This window comes from Bos indicus x Bos taurus, chromosome 12 (assembly GCF_003369695.1).
Source record: "Bos indicus x Bos taurus breed Angus x Brahman F1 hybrid chromosome 12, Bos_hybrid_MaternalHap_v2.0, whole genome shotgun sequence".
NCBI classification, from domain to species: Eukaryota; Metazoa; Chordata; class Mammalia; order Artiodactyla; family Bovidae; genus Bos; species Bos indicus x Bos taurus.
The window spans coordinates 11533724-11548674 of NC_040087.1; the positions used below are offsets into that span (position 1 = coordinate 11533724).

Sequence of the window (14951 nt, forward strand, 5' to 3'; positions counted from 1 at the left end):
ATGCCTCCTCCAGGGGATCTTCCCGACCCAGGGACTGAACCCTCATCTCCTGTGTCCCCTGTATTACAGGTGGATTCTATACCAGCTGAGCCATCAGAAAAGCCCTACAGTATCTTAAACTAGTCAGAAGTAGAAGGTTTTGCAGTGTTGTATTCATAATAGGCTAATTCGATGACACAAATTTCTATAAATGTAATTTATAAATAAATTTATAGAAATGTAATTTATAGAAATTTCTACAAATTTCTATAAATGAAAAGGGTACTAATACTAGAATAGAGAAAGATGAATGTATATCAAAAGCCTGACCACAACACGGTTTTCTAAGCTATTGCTACTGTATGTGTGTATGTATGTGTGTACAAGTGTGTGCACGCATGCAATGTTGGAGGTATGGATCCTTGATGTTGAGCTGAAACTCTTATCTGGAGTGTATTCTTATTTCCCTTGGCTGGAGATGAACCCCCTAACGCTCTCACTGAGGATGAATGGTCTCTATTCCTCCCATCAGGCCGTGCTCTGGGAAGACTCCATTCATCAGAGGGCAGAGTGCTGGAGTCTTATTAGAATCACACCATGTTGGGCTCAGACCACCATGAGGGCAGACGGGCAGTTCCTGCCCTACCACCTGGCTGGTTAGCTAACGCCACCTCAAGTGTCCAGATCACGTCCTAGGAAGTCTTGCTTGGTCCCCCCATGATCAGTCTCTTTCACGTATCTTCCATAGATATCTGCTATGGAACCTGTACATTTTATTGCTTTTGCTGCTGAGTCGCTTCAATCGTGTCTGACTCTGTGCGACCCAATAGACGGCAGCCCACCAGGCTCCCCCGTCCCCAGGACTCTCCAGGCAAGAATACTGGAGTGGGTTGCCATTTCCTTCTCCATTATTATTTATTGCTTTTAATACATGTCTATTTTGCTCTATCAGAGTGTTTTTCAAACATATTTTCCACAGCAGAAAATGATCTTTACATTGAGATCCAATATACAAAAATGCATGTATACATATGGGTGTGTGTACTTGAGCCAAATATTTAATGAAATTTAATGAACTTTACTACATGTGAGGTGCTCTGATATTTTCTCTTGTAATCTTCTGGGGAAAGGAATGTGCCTTATTTTTTCTCAGCATCTCAGTGCCAGCACAAGCCCTGGTACCCAGTGGCATGCAAGAAATGCTGCCAAGTAGGACTTTGAAAACACTGGTTATCAAACAGTAAATACCCGAAAGGTAAATAACATCTGAATGGTTATTTCCTGAGGTGACACGCGAAGGTGCCCTATAAATCGAATTTCCTCTCTGTTCTGAAGGACAGAAAGGAATATGTGTGCAGGATTTGACCTCTTATGTGTAGTTTTGGCAATCTCTTAAACCTCTCTTAAGTTTTCATCGATGAAGATACGTCTCAAGTGTCAAGCCTGACAGATGCTGGGCATGATGACCACTGCAAGATATTTTACCAACATCCTTCCTACCTGGGAGGCCAGTACACTCTCACTCAAATAAGAGAGGTTAGGGGAAAAAAGTCGGCATAAAGCTTGTCCTTAGCAGGACACACACACACACACACACACACACACACATCAAGGAAGGAACCAGGCAGTTGGTAAGTCGCCCCAGGCAGACTGGTTTTTTGTAGAGACATCTGAACTAACTCTAGTTACAACGATGCCTCTGGCATGAGTGTGTTGCTCCCAAAACACACCACATGCTGTTCTAATTAGGAAGAAGTCTGGAAATCATATTCCAAGCTGTGTTAGCTTTCACGAACATCACCTACAAGGTGTTCAAAGCTGATAACATTCTCAAAGATGAAGGCCGAAGCAGGGAGTGGGGAAAGAAAACAGGACACGCTGGCCTCTGCATCAGACAAGACCCCCAGCGCTAATACTCTCCGGCCCACAGAGCTGGCTGAAAACGTGTCTCTCTGCTGCTTTAACCCTGATCAAAACTGCAGGGCACAGCTGCTTCACATCCTAGTAATCTACGCAGACTGCGCTTTGCTGGCACAGCGTATTCTTAAAGGGTATATTTATTGTTACGTAAGAGTCTGGGAATTTTAGGTCTCATTTTACTTTTTCATATAGGTCACATTTAAATACTGTAATTTTGGATCGTTTATGAGGAAAACAAACATAAGCTAAGATCTACTGGGTAGGGCTGATTAGTCTTGCACATGGTCGTGGGTACAATTTCCACAATTGGCGCCCACCTGAGAGGCTTTTCCAAGCATATAAAAGCACCTCACCACCTATTTCATTCCTGTTTTGTTGGTTTAATGTCTGTCCTGCTTTGTACGTGTCTTATGCTTGTCTACTTCTGTTATTCTTCCTGAGTTAATCAGTTCATGACAAGTAAGAGCCAGTATCTAGCCAAAATCCAGATACAAATGAATGCTAACTAAATGCTCTGCTGATGATGTCAAAACCCACCAGTAGAATTAGGCTCTTCAGGGCAATATGCTGGACCCCTAGGCTGATGGGTCGGGCTGGCCGTCAGTTTGGTTTCAGCCAGTATTTGAATTAAGCACGAAAGGGTGATAGCATTACTTGTTCTCATGTGTGTATTATCCATTCACAAACATGTATGTGCTTGCTATGCACTAGGTTCTTTGTGTAGCTACTGGGGATGTTTTGCTATTCTTTTGTTGCTAAGTGGTAGAGGGCAAAAACACCCTGCCCTCAAGGAACTTGAAGTCAGTGGAGAAGAAATCAACTATTCATACCAGTAACACAATGGGAAATAGTGATAAGAACTATGGAGAGAAGGTTGCTGCTGCTGCTACGTCGCTTCAGTCGTGTCCGACTCTGTGCGACCCCATAGACGGCGGCCCACCAGGCTCCCCTGTCCCTGGGATTCTCCAGGCAAGAACACTGGAGTGGGTTGCCATTTCCATGGAAAGAAGGTATCAGCTGCTATAAAAGCATACGTACAGGGCTTTGACTTCATTCTGCATTTACCTAGACTTACAAAATAGCTTTGAAACTAACTATTGGATGATAGTGAAGAATGATTCTTTTACCGACAAAGGTCCATCTAGTTAAAGCTATGGTTTTTTCAGTAGTCAAGCTAAGCGCTGAAGAATTGATGCTTTTGAACTGTGGTACTGGAGAAGACTCTTGAGAGTCCCTTGGACTGCAAGGAGATCTAACCAGTCCATCCTAAAGGAAATCAGTCCTGAATATTCATTGGAAGGACTGATGCTGAAGCTGAAGCTCCCATACTTTGGCCACCTGATGGGAAGAACTGACTCATTTGAAAAACCCTGATGCTGGGAAAGGTTGAAGGCAGGAGGAGAAGGGGACAACAGAGGATGAGACGGTTGGATGGCATTGCCGACTTGATGGACATGAGTTTGAGCAAACTCTGGGAGTTGATGATGGCCAGGGAAGCCTGGCGTGCTACAGTCCATGGGGCTGCAAAGAGTCAGGCAAGACTGAGTGACTGAACTGAATAGTATTGTGTATTTTTATTTTTTTAAATAAAGTATTCAGAGATAAACTCTGAACTATTTATGATAAAAAAGATAGAAAATCTTGAATTAGCTAAAAACAAAAAACTCAGGGTTGGGAACTAGGAAGGGAGTCAGATTTTCTTCTTGAAGTTGAGAGAATAGGTCCACAGATTCACTACATGTTTCTATTTTTGTTTATGTTTGAAAAGTTTCATAATAAAAAGTTTAAGAAAAACTTTGCTGTTGCTGTTCAGTAGTTAAGTTATGTCTGACTCTTTGTAACCTCATGGACTACATCTTGCCAGGCTCCTCTGTACTTCACTATCTCCTGGAGTTTGCTCAGATGCATGTCCATTGAGTCGGGGTGATGATATCTAAACATCTCATCCTCTGCTGCCCGCTTCTTCTCCTGCCTTCAATCTTTCCCAGCATCAGGGTCTTTTCCAATGAGTTAGTTCTTTGCATCAGGTGGCCAAAGCATTGGAGCTTCAGCTTCAGCATCAGTCCTTCCAGTGATTATTCAGGACTGATTTCCTTTAGGATGGACTGGTTGGATCTCCTTGCTGTCCAAGGGACTCTCAAGAGTCTTCAACACCACAATTGGAAATCATCAGTTCTTTGATGCTCAGTCTTCTTTATGGTCCAACTCTCACATCCATATATGACTACTGGAAAAACCACAGCTTTGACAATATGGACATTTGTCAGCAAAGTAATGCCTCTGCTTTTTAATGTGCTATCTAGGTTTGTCATAGCTTTTCTTCCAAGGAACAAGTGTCCTTTAATTTCAAGGCTGCAGTCACCATCTGCAGTGATTTTGGAGCCCAAGAAATTAAAATCTGTCACTGTTCCCACTTTTCCCCCACATATTTGCCATGAAGTGATGGGACTGGATGCCAGACTTTAGTAGTACTAAACTGAATACTCATCAAATGGGACTATTACTACACAAAAGTAGAAAGCAACATTTTTCTGTGTTTTCTGTCTTTTTCAGGGTCTCCACATGCTTTTATTTCATCCTCTCCTTTCTCATCCCCTTGTCCAGCTCCTCTGTATTTGAAGTACCTTCTGGTACTCTTTCACTTGGATTTGGATTCTTCTCTGCAGCATTTAGTAGAGGTGTATGGTGTCTCAGATGGTAAAGAAGCTGCCTGCGATGCGGGGGACCTGGGTTCGATCCCTGGGTCGGGAAGATTCCCTGGAGAAGGGAATGGCAACCCACTCCAGTATTCTTGCCTGGAGAATCCCATGGACAGAGAAGACTGGCGGGCTACAGTCCAAGGGGTTGCAAAGAGTCAGACACGACGAAGTGAGTAATGCGTTCACGGTTTTCTCAGTTCCCTTCTCCACTTTTTCTCTCTCCTCCCTTATATCCACTAAATTTAGTTGCCTTATTATCACAGATGCTCCCTAATTTCTTTATCCTGTGGGGTAACTGTATTTAACAGAACCAGATTCCTCACTGTCTATCATGGGAATTAGAGAAGGGGTTCTACACTTGCACCCAAGCATGACTTACAATTGGAGAAGTAAATGGTAACCCACTCCAGTATTCTTGCCTAGAGAATTCCAAGGACAGAGGAGACTGGCAGGCTACAGTTCATGGCACTGCAAGAGTCAGACACGACTTAGCGACCAAAGCACCACCACGACTTACAAGTCCTTCTGTGTGAATTGCTCTATTCACTTGCCCACTTACACAAAAACTGAGAAAGGGCTGGTGAGATTCTCAGTGTGGGAACAACAGGAACTCATTGGTTGGGAAGGAGAAGATGATGTGTATCTAATTATTCGGTTCCTTTCCCAAATAAATATTTATTGTTTACATGAAATGTAAAATTAAAACTGTGTCTTAATTCTAACAAGATCTTGCATTATTGGATTGCTCCCACCTTTTTTTTGAGCAATTTAAATTGTTTCCATTCCTAACATCATTTGTCCTTGCAACCTCTGTGAGAGGAAGGGGGAAGGGAGCCACCTATCACCAGAAGAACAGACTGACGCACGGCGAGGAGAAATCAACTGTTGGAGGTCTCCAGGGAAGCCGGCAGAAGGGCTGGGGGTGACACTTGTCAAACCTGCCTGCTGAGTACACGAGGGCCCGAAGCCTCGCAGGCTTTCCTGAGGGTGTGTCCGCAGGGACCTGAGTTTTTGTCCCCATTGTTCTGGACTGTTTACTTGCAGGATGTTTAAGCCCAGCAGATAATGTAATACCAGATGTCCTGCATGGGAGGAATTTCGGAACTCGTGGACGCTGGAGAGCATGGTTTATCTGAACTGTGCCCAGCTCCTTCTGTGGAGCCCAACAGCGTAAATCTGCCTCCCAGACCATGACTCTCACCCTCAATCCCAAAGGAGATCTTCCTGGTTCTTAGGTACTTGTCACTTTGAGCTGAAGAACCCAGGTGGATGTCCAGGGAAAGGGTCATGAGGTTTCTTCTCATGTTCTAGATGATTCCAATCAGAGTGGCCCCACATGGTTCCAGAATGAAAGCTACAGGCTCATGGGCCTGGATCTCAAGGCCTCCACCCACTGACAGTCAACCCCACTTCCCACCGGCCCCAGCTGGTACCCTCTTTCTGGATATGGCTGGCTGTCTCCGCCACAGTCACTCTGCTCATCCTGGCTTGCTCACTTAGCTTTCCCTTCCTGGAAGGTCCAAATGCTGGCTGTGTTCAGGCCTCACCTCTCATCAGCCCAGTGACTTTCCCCTTCTCTGTATCGCTGGAGGGCACAGCCTCTGTATCACGTGACTTCAGCACTTAACCAGGGTGAGTGTGAAAGTATGTGTGTGGGAGTGTGTGTGTGTGTGTGTGTGTGTGTGTGTGTGTGTGTACGCTAGTCCTGTCTCCACATAAATCTACAAGATTCCTGAGGGGCAGGAAGGGACCATGACGGAATGTTATCTCAATTTGCTTTGTGGCCTGGGAATAGATGTGGATGGAATGATCTGACTTTAGTTTTTTCCACAGGGAAATACCTTTGGTTTTACTTTGTTAAAAGATTTATTTATTTATTCTTTTGATGTGGACTGTTTTTTAAAGTTTTCACTGAATTAGTGACAATATTGCTTCTGTTTTCTATGCTTTGGCTTTTTGGCCTTGAGGCATGTGGGATCGTAGCTCCCTAACCAGGGATCAACCAGCACTCCCTGCATTGGAAGGTGAAGCCTTAAGCACTGGACTGCCCAGGGAAGTCCCTGGTTTTACCTTCGAATGTGCTCAGTCCTTCCTCTATACCGTTATATGCAATTAATACATTTAAAAGGGCCTGAGCAGAAAGAGCCAGGGATTGTGTTCACTCAGCTGTCTCTAATGGGGGGTGAGGTGGCAACGGGTTGCAGTTTGTGGTCTAAGTGGCTGCATAAAGTGGAGAATCACAGAACCCTGGGTCTGCCCAGGGTTTGCCGTGACGTTTCCCCGCTCCGGACGCGCTGGGGACCACCCACCTCTGTTGAAACGCTCTCTGGCCCATCTCTCTCGCAGCTCTCTTCACCTCCTCGGGAACAGCGTCTTTCTCGGCCTCAGAGACCTGGTAGACCGTGTGGCCTGCATCCAGCCGGTAAGGACCTCCCTTGCCGCCCAGGCCTGCGGTGTCTCTTCCACCTGGGAGGAAACCATGAAGTCCAGGTGATTAGTCTGATCTAGACCACAAAAGAGCGGGGCTTTAAGGCAAGCCCATGAAATAGATTAATTATACCTGTGTGCTGTGCTAAGTCCCTTAAGTCGTGTCCGACTCTTTGAGACACTATGGATTGTAGTTTGCCAGCCTCCTCTGTCCATGGGATTTCCCAGGCAAGAATATTGGAGTGGGTTGCCATGCCCTTCTCCAGGGGATCTTCCCTGCCCAGGGAACAAAACCATGTCTCCCACGGCTCCTGCAGTGCAGGCACATTCTTTATCGCTGAGCCAGTGGGAAAACTAATAATTATTCAAATGACTTTCTCCTGGAAACACAAGGTGTCCCCTAGTTTAGGATGTTCTTCTTCTCCATCCAACTAATTCCAACCCATATGTCAAGGCTCAGTCCAAAATCTATGACACCTGACTTGATGACAGCCACACAGGGATCAACACTCTTATGCCCTGCTTGTTATTCCTTAAATTTTTTCTTTTTTTTACCATCTATAGGATGAATGGGATTATATATCTTTGTAGCTCTGTACCTGTAAGAATGGCTTAAACACCATAAATACTTGATGTGTGTGCACGTGCAGTCGCTTCAGTCATATCCAACTCTGTGACAGGCTCCTCTGTCCATGGGGATTCTCCAGGCAAGAATACTGGAATGGGTTACCATGCCCTCTCCTCCAGCAGATCTTCCCAACCCAGGCTGAACTTGTGGCTCCTGCCTTGCAGGTAGATTCTCTACCTCTGAGCCACTGGGTAAGCCCCAAATACATCGTATATATATGTTAATTAAATGAACAACACTCTTTCTTCACAGTAATCTGATTTTTCATTAAAATCAAAGAAAGATGGTCAGGGTATGGATATTGCTTCTGGTTTGCAAGTGGTAAAAATAAAGTGCAGAAAGGTTAAGTGACAGACATGTGAACTCATATCAGTGGCTGAGCCAAGATGAGAAGTCAGTTATACTTTGACTTTTAGCTTAGAATAACATGCAACAGATAAATACTGCCAGTTTCAGGACAGTTTTAAAATATAAACCCAAGTTTACATGCTTGTTGGGGAAGGAAATGGCAATCCACTCCAGTATTCTTGCCTGGAGAATCCCTTGGACAGAGGAGCCTGGTGGGCTACAGTCCATGGGGTCGCAAAGAGTTGGTCATGACTGAGCAATTAACCCTTTACATGCTTGTAAATGTGTATTATGTAAAACTGTATGTTGTAGGTATAAATTAAATGCCTAGAAGACTAGGTAGGTAATATTATAAGAAGTGGTGAGAACTTGGCTAACTAGAGAGGACTTGCCTTGTCTAAATATATTCAAATTCAAATCATCTTAAAACACGACTTGGACCGCCAAAATACATATATTGCCTAGATTTGGGTCCTGGGTTACCAGTTTATTACCCCAGCTTTATAATGATTAAAATATTAGCAATTAGTTTCTTTTGTTCCTTTACACATAACTTGGGAACTTAGAAGAGATCCCAATATTGTAGGGGTAGCATAATCTTGTACATTATAGTCAAGTATTGATTAGTATAGTATACTGATAGTATTAATATGAACACTAGCATTATATAGTACAGTATTGTGTAGGTAAGTCAGACTGCCTGAGTTTGAATCCTGGTTCCAACATACTAGTCACGTGTCCTTGAGGGAAGTTCCCCAACCTCTCTGTGTCTCAGTCGCACTCAGCAAGGCACAAAATGAGAGCTCTATAAGGGACTTCTCTCACTATCATTATGTAGACAACTTCCAGTTGCATAGAGTGAGCTCATTTCTAAGTTTCATAAAGTGGAAATTTTGAAAGTGCTTAGGCTTTGGATAAATTATGCTACATTCTCCTTTTCTCCCTTGAAGGCTTAATTGGTAATAAGTTAAAAGCAACAACTCAGCATGCTCTGCTTCCCTTATCAAAGTCCAGGTAGGTCATTTCCTTTTGGGAAATACCATGAGAACAGCCCATTAATTATAGTATTTTTATCCTTTGATTCCAGCACATCTTATTTCTTTTTTATTTAGAAATTGCTGGTGGAAAATTCCACCTTGGATGTGTGTGACTCCTGGTTGTCGCTTATGGATGGTCAATAGGCGGAAAGGACTATGGTCATGAGATTCAGGGGTGGAAATGCTGTCCTGAGACCTGACTCCCTTTCTATCGGAGGTGCTCCTTAGTTATGGGTAGGTCATAAATGAGAACTTAAAACTTCCCAGGTGCTGAGATGAGATTGTTTCTGGTGAAAGGAGGGGATGACCTATAACCGTCTAGAGGCTGGTGTGATGACAATCAGTCCCTTGGCAAAGTCAGATGGGGGTGGAGAAGATGTGAGGGTGGAATTCTTCACAACCTGCACTTCCAAGAAGGCTTTAATGACTCCTGAGTGTGAGCTCAGCTGTGTCCAACTCTTTGCGACCCCATGGACTATAGCCTGGCAGGCTTCTCTGTCTATGGAATTTTTCAGGCAAGAATACTGGAGGGGGTTGGCATGCCCTTCTCCAGGGAATCTTCCCAACCCAGAGATTGAACCCATGTCTCTTGCATCTCCTGCACTGGCAGGCAGGTTCTTTACCACTGGTGCCAAAATGAAAAGGCTTGCCAGAGAGTCTAGATCCCAAGGTATAATATTGAAACTAACCCTGGATATCCTAAATCTGTGAAGATAAGGGGGAGAAAGACAGTGGAGGGGTTTTGATGATGAAAAAGGAATCAAATGATTCATGTAATCAAATGATTACCTTCAGTGCAGAGAATTCTGAGGCAGAGAGGGACAAAGAGAAAAAGAATTTGTAGTGAAAGAGCCTTGACAGATTGACAACCTGGCTGGGAAGTAAAAGCAGGGTCATCAGCCCGGACTATAAGATATACGAGCTGGTAGACATGAGCTGAATAACAAGCGAGCACCTCCGCTCCAGAGTAAGTAGCCCATGGCTGGGAAGCCTGCATCTGGCCAGCGCATCCCACAGTGCATTCCACAGGGATTAAATCCTGCTGGCTTGACACTAACTTCCAGATCAAAGGCCATTTCTAAAAATATCCTTCCTTTCAAGCTGATGCCTGATGCATAAACAGAGCCAGCGAGGGGCCCATGGGCCTGCTAGATACCACATTGTCCCCGCACGGTAGCCCATTTCCTCCCGAGGCTGTCAAGGCCAAGGAGCACAGACTGTCCCCAGTGAAGATGGAGCATGGAGCTCGTGCTGGCACAGCTCACAGCCGCGATAAGATCAGACGGTGTGCACAGTCTGGCCCTATTCCTGCAGCCCCACAGCTGTGTCGCTCCAGCTGCCGCAGAGGAAGGAGGAAGGCCGTGGTCCTGGCTGGGAACAATGCTCTTGACAGGCAGCCAAGAGGAAGGGATGGACCCCAGCCATCGACTCAGACCACAGCCATCTCTCTTATCACAGAACCCTGCAGCCTCGACGTACTCTCTTCTGAGATATGGAAGACAAGGACCATGTCTTTTCAAAGTCAGCTGGTCCAGAAAGAATTTACTGTCGATTTCTGGCATGGTCCCAAGGACAGGAAATTTAAAAGAGGGGATTAACACTTTTAATGAATGCATTTTTCATGCCAGGTCTTGAGCGCAGCGCTTTGCAGTCATAATCTTACTGAATCCTCATCACAATCTTGAGAGGCAGTTCATAGTAGGCCCCTTTGATGAATGAGGACCAGAACAGCCTGAGGTTAGGGGGTTGCTACCTCTGACTGTCTGCTGAGTCTGCAGGGCTCCAAATGCCAGGGCTTTTCCGTGTCTTAAAATCACGCTGCGTCAGAGGGCAGAAGCACACTCCAGCTGACTAATGGGGTTGGAGGAGAAGGCAAACTGATTCCTGAGCCTTCTTGGGGCTGGTGGGCTGTCCACATGGGCTCACGAAGTCTCTGGAAGCCTGACCCAGGAAAGTGCCCATACTACCAACCTGTGCCGCCAGCCCAAGTGTTACCACCCACATGTGGCATGTTGTCTGGGTCCTCCTTCCCGTGTTTGGGGGAACTCACGTCTTCACCGCTCTCTCTTTCGATTGTTATCTAAAAATGAAGAAATTAGACATTATCACTCTTCGTGACCAAGGCCAGGACCTGCAGGACAGAAAGAAGGACCGTTTCTCCCTAAGTCCTTATGGTAGCTCATAACCTGATAGATGCTGTTGATAGATGCTCATGATAGATGCTGTTCGTGTCTGGCAAAATTTCACCAGATTTTACATCCATTGAGCTGGGAAGGAAACAAATATAATTATAAAAAATATTCTTTACAAAAAAAAGGAGTTAGACTGGATCATGGGGCTTCCCAGGTGGCGCTGGTGGTAAAGAACCCACCAGTCAATGCAAGAGATACAAGAGACAAGGGTTCAATCCCTGAGTTGGGATGATCTCCTGGAGAAGGGAATGGCAATTCACTACAAGACTATTCTTGTCTGGAGAATTCCATGGACAGAGGAGCCTAGTGGACTATAGTCCACCTGGTCCAGCTGAGTCATGGCAGATAAACATTCACCTATTTAATTTTCAAAGAAATCCCATTCCTCAGAAAAAGGCTATTTTATACGAAATATATGATAAAAGAAACCCAGAAAATATACCTTTGTGTGCTTCACTGATATATGTTGTGTGCACAGAGACTAAAAACTGCTTATTTTCTGGGCCCGCTCTCATTTTATTATGGTATTTATAGCTCTCCTAGTTCATCTCTATTTTAAAACTGGACTTACTGTTTCTGCAGATAAAACAGAACAAGCGGCACTTTAGCCTTTCTCTTTGAGAGCCTGTGGCTCATTCATTGGTCCCTGATTTAATTCAGCACAGATTCACCAAAAGTACTGATAACCACACAGGAGTTCCATCCCAGCAGTCAGCTCAGTAGATATTACTCCACAATAAAAAGCATTTGAAGCAGTCACATCCATGTACCCTATGAGCCTGCTCCCAAATACAGTGATTTTCCGGGCAGACCAGATCAACTGTTTTGTTTGTTCAAACAAGCCTTAATGGGAAATGTATTGGCAAGGTATCATCTGAAGTACCGTGAGGCCTACAAAAGCCACGGAGGGTTGGTCACTGCCCTCGAATTGCTCACAGTGGACCAGGGGAGCTTGGAAATGGACCTGGAGCATGACGCCAGGTCAGTCTTGAGAGCTGACCCGTGCCTTCTTAGTGAGTGGACTTTTCATTCTGGATGTTAGGATAAACAAAGGTAGGTAGGTAATTTAAGGCCTTTGCAAATAAAATGGCTATCAAGAATGAATTCAACATAATTTCCATTGTGTTATATCCAGACTAGTTGATTTCAAATGTTATGACATTGTAACAAAATTTCAATTAACTGGACCTTTCTGCCCTTACCAGGGAAGCCCTGGTGGTTCAAATGGTAAAGAATCCGCCTGCAATGCAGGAGATGTGGGTTTGATCCCTGGGTCTGGAAGATCCCCTGGAGGAGGGCATGGCAACCCACTCCAGTATTCTTGCCTGAAGAATCCCATGGACAGAGGAGCCTGGAGGCTACAGTCCAGAGGGTTGTGAAAGAGAGGGACACGAGTGAGTAACACACTTCTGCCTTTAGCTTTGGCAGCACTGACAGAGCTTTTGCCATAACTTCAGCATATTTTAAAATTTAGCAGCCAGGACGTGACAGTTGACATGAATTCCACACAAACCATCATGCTCCAAAAAAATGGGTGAAAATAAATTCTTCTTTTAAAAAATTAAACTGTGCAGAATAGCTAGCAACATTTACAGAACAAATAAACATTTAAAGTACTTTCCCCAAAACTTGCCACCACTTTCTAACTTTTTTAGAGACAGTGTAAGAGATTCGTAGTAAATTAAAATATGTATACTGACTACAACAACTCTAGACCAGCACTAACTAATAAAATTTTCTGTGCTGATAGAAGTATGTATACTTGAGGCATCTAATATGGTAACTTATTACGCAATGTACCTACTGAATACTTGATTTTTTAATTTTATTTAATTAACTAAAATTTAAGTTTGAAATTACCATTTGTAGTCCATGACTATCTCACTGGACAGCACAGAATAAGGACAAGCTTGCCTCAGCCAGGAGATAATGTTTGGTTATCTTAGAAGTATCTTATAGATGTTTTCCATGAGAAATGAGAAAAATAAGAAACATTCCAAAACTGAGATAGAGTTTTATTCTGTGTCAATTTAAGAAATCTACATAAAAGTTATGACTACAGTCTAATGGATTTTTTAAAAAAAATAATGGAACTTACATATGGAAATATATTTATTATAATAAGATGATAAGCTTTTTAATTCATAAAGATACATTTATTATAATAATGGTGTTCAAAACACTTCTGGAGTGCTTTAGGAAGGATCTGCAGAGTCCATGGCAGATTCTATTTTAATATCTTTAATGGTAGAAATTATGTATCCTTTAAAAATAGATTTGATTTTTAATAAATAGCTAAAGGATATTTAGAACTGATGTGTATGAACCAAATAGTTCTGATGTGTGTGAATTATTTGCTAATTTACTCTGTACTCTTAGGAAAGTCAATTAACTTCTCTGGGGCTAAACCTTCTCATCAGAAACTAAAAGGGGTTGAACTAAATAATTTCTCCCGTTCCACTTAACATTGACATGTTCTAACTGATTAAACAATTCAAAATCTGGTAAAAGAGGGGTTTTAGTCAAAATCAGGCACAATTGTAAAACAATGAGACTAGTTTGCTTCATAAGAGTTGTGACACCTCTACAGGTCAATTCTAAAAGAGGAAGCTATAGAAATGGTCTGGGCCATGACAGCATTACTGGAGTAACTGTTCTTAACACCAGCCGTCACTTAGGGTGTGTGTATTATTTATTAAAAATAAATAAAAGAATAGATAAACAACAAAGTCCTACTGTATAGCACAGGGAACAATGGAAAAGAGTAGAGAAATGAATGTGTATATACATACATATATATGTAACTGAGGCACTTTCTGTACAGTAGAAATTAACACAACATTGTAAACCAAGTATACTTCAGTACAAAACGGGCTTCCTTGGTGTCTCAGACAGTGAAGAACCTGCCTGCAATGCGGGAGACCCAGGTGTGATCCCAGGGTCAGCAAGATGCCCTGGAGGAGGGCATGGCAACCCACTCCAGTATTCTTGCCTGGAGAATCCCATGGACAGAGGAGCCTGGCGGGCTACAGTCCATGGGGTCGCAAAGAGTCAGACGCTACTGAGAGACTAACAGTTTCACTTTCTTTCAATACAAAATAAATAAATAAAAGAACTTCAGAAGAGGTATAGAAAACAGAGTCCTAGGTGCCTTAGTAACTTTACTTTCATTAAAAAGCAATCTCCTTTAGACATTTCACTGCAGTTCAGTTATCCTGCTGTAAGAGGATAGCCTTTCAAGAACAAGTATTAAAAATGACGGCACAAGGCAAAAGAAAAGGGCTCTCAAATAGCCCCCTCAGCTACCTGCGAAATCACACTGAAGACACCTACAGTGGGCCATCAGGGAGGAGGAAAATTCGTGTGAACTGTCTGGGCAGAAAGGAACTGCTGTTCTTTGTCACCTGTGTGTCCTGCTGGGAACTGGCACGGCTCACGGTGCCAACAAGGCTGCTCCCTACCAACCCCAAATGGGAGTCTGGAGATGTTTCAAAATTGACAAATTCTTGACAAAAACACTCATCAGCCCAAACACAGTGGATTCCAGAAAAACACATACCATGAATTACCCAGGATACTTACTTAAAAGCAAGCATTTGGGGAGTTTATCTAATTCTGAGTCATGCTATGAATGCCATTGCCGTCACAGGAGTCAATTTCTCTAGTCTATTTCTCTAGCTCCTCTGGGAGGAGCGCATCTGATAAGCAGTTTCCAAAGCCA

General features: G+C 43.6%; 1 protein-coding gene across 2 annotated transcripts in view; it reads right to left on the bottom strand.

Moving 5' to 3' along the window:
• Positions 1 to 14951, bottom strand: part of VWA8 (von Willebrand factor A domain containing 8) — a 401096-nt gene that overhangs the window by 50459 nt on the left and 335686 nt on the right. For both annotated transcript variants that reach the window (XM_027557142.1, XM_027557141.1), the window contains exons 38-39: positions 11010 to 11118; positions 6908 to 7064 (exon numbers count right to left, since the gene is read on the bottom strand). In XM_027557142.1, coding sequence (XP_027412943.1) covers positions 6908 to 7064; positions 11010 to 11118 — 266 coding nt within the window. The remainder of the gene's footprint in view (positions 1 to 6907; positions 7065 to 11009; positions 11119 to 14951) is intronic.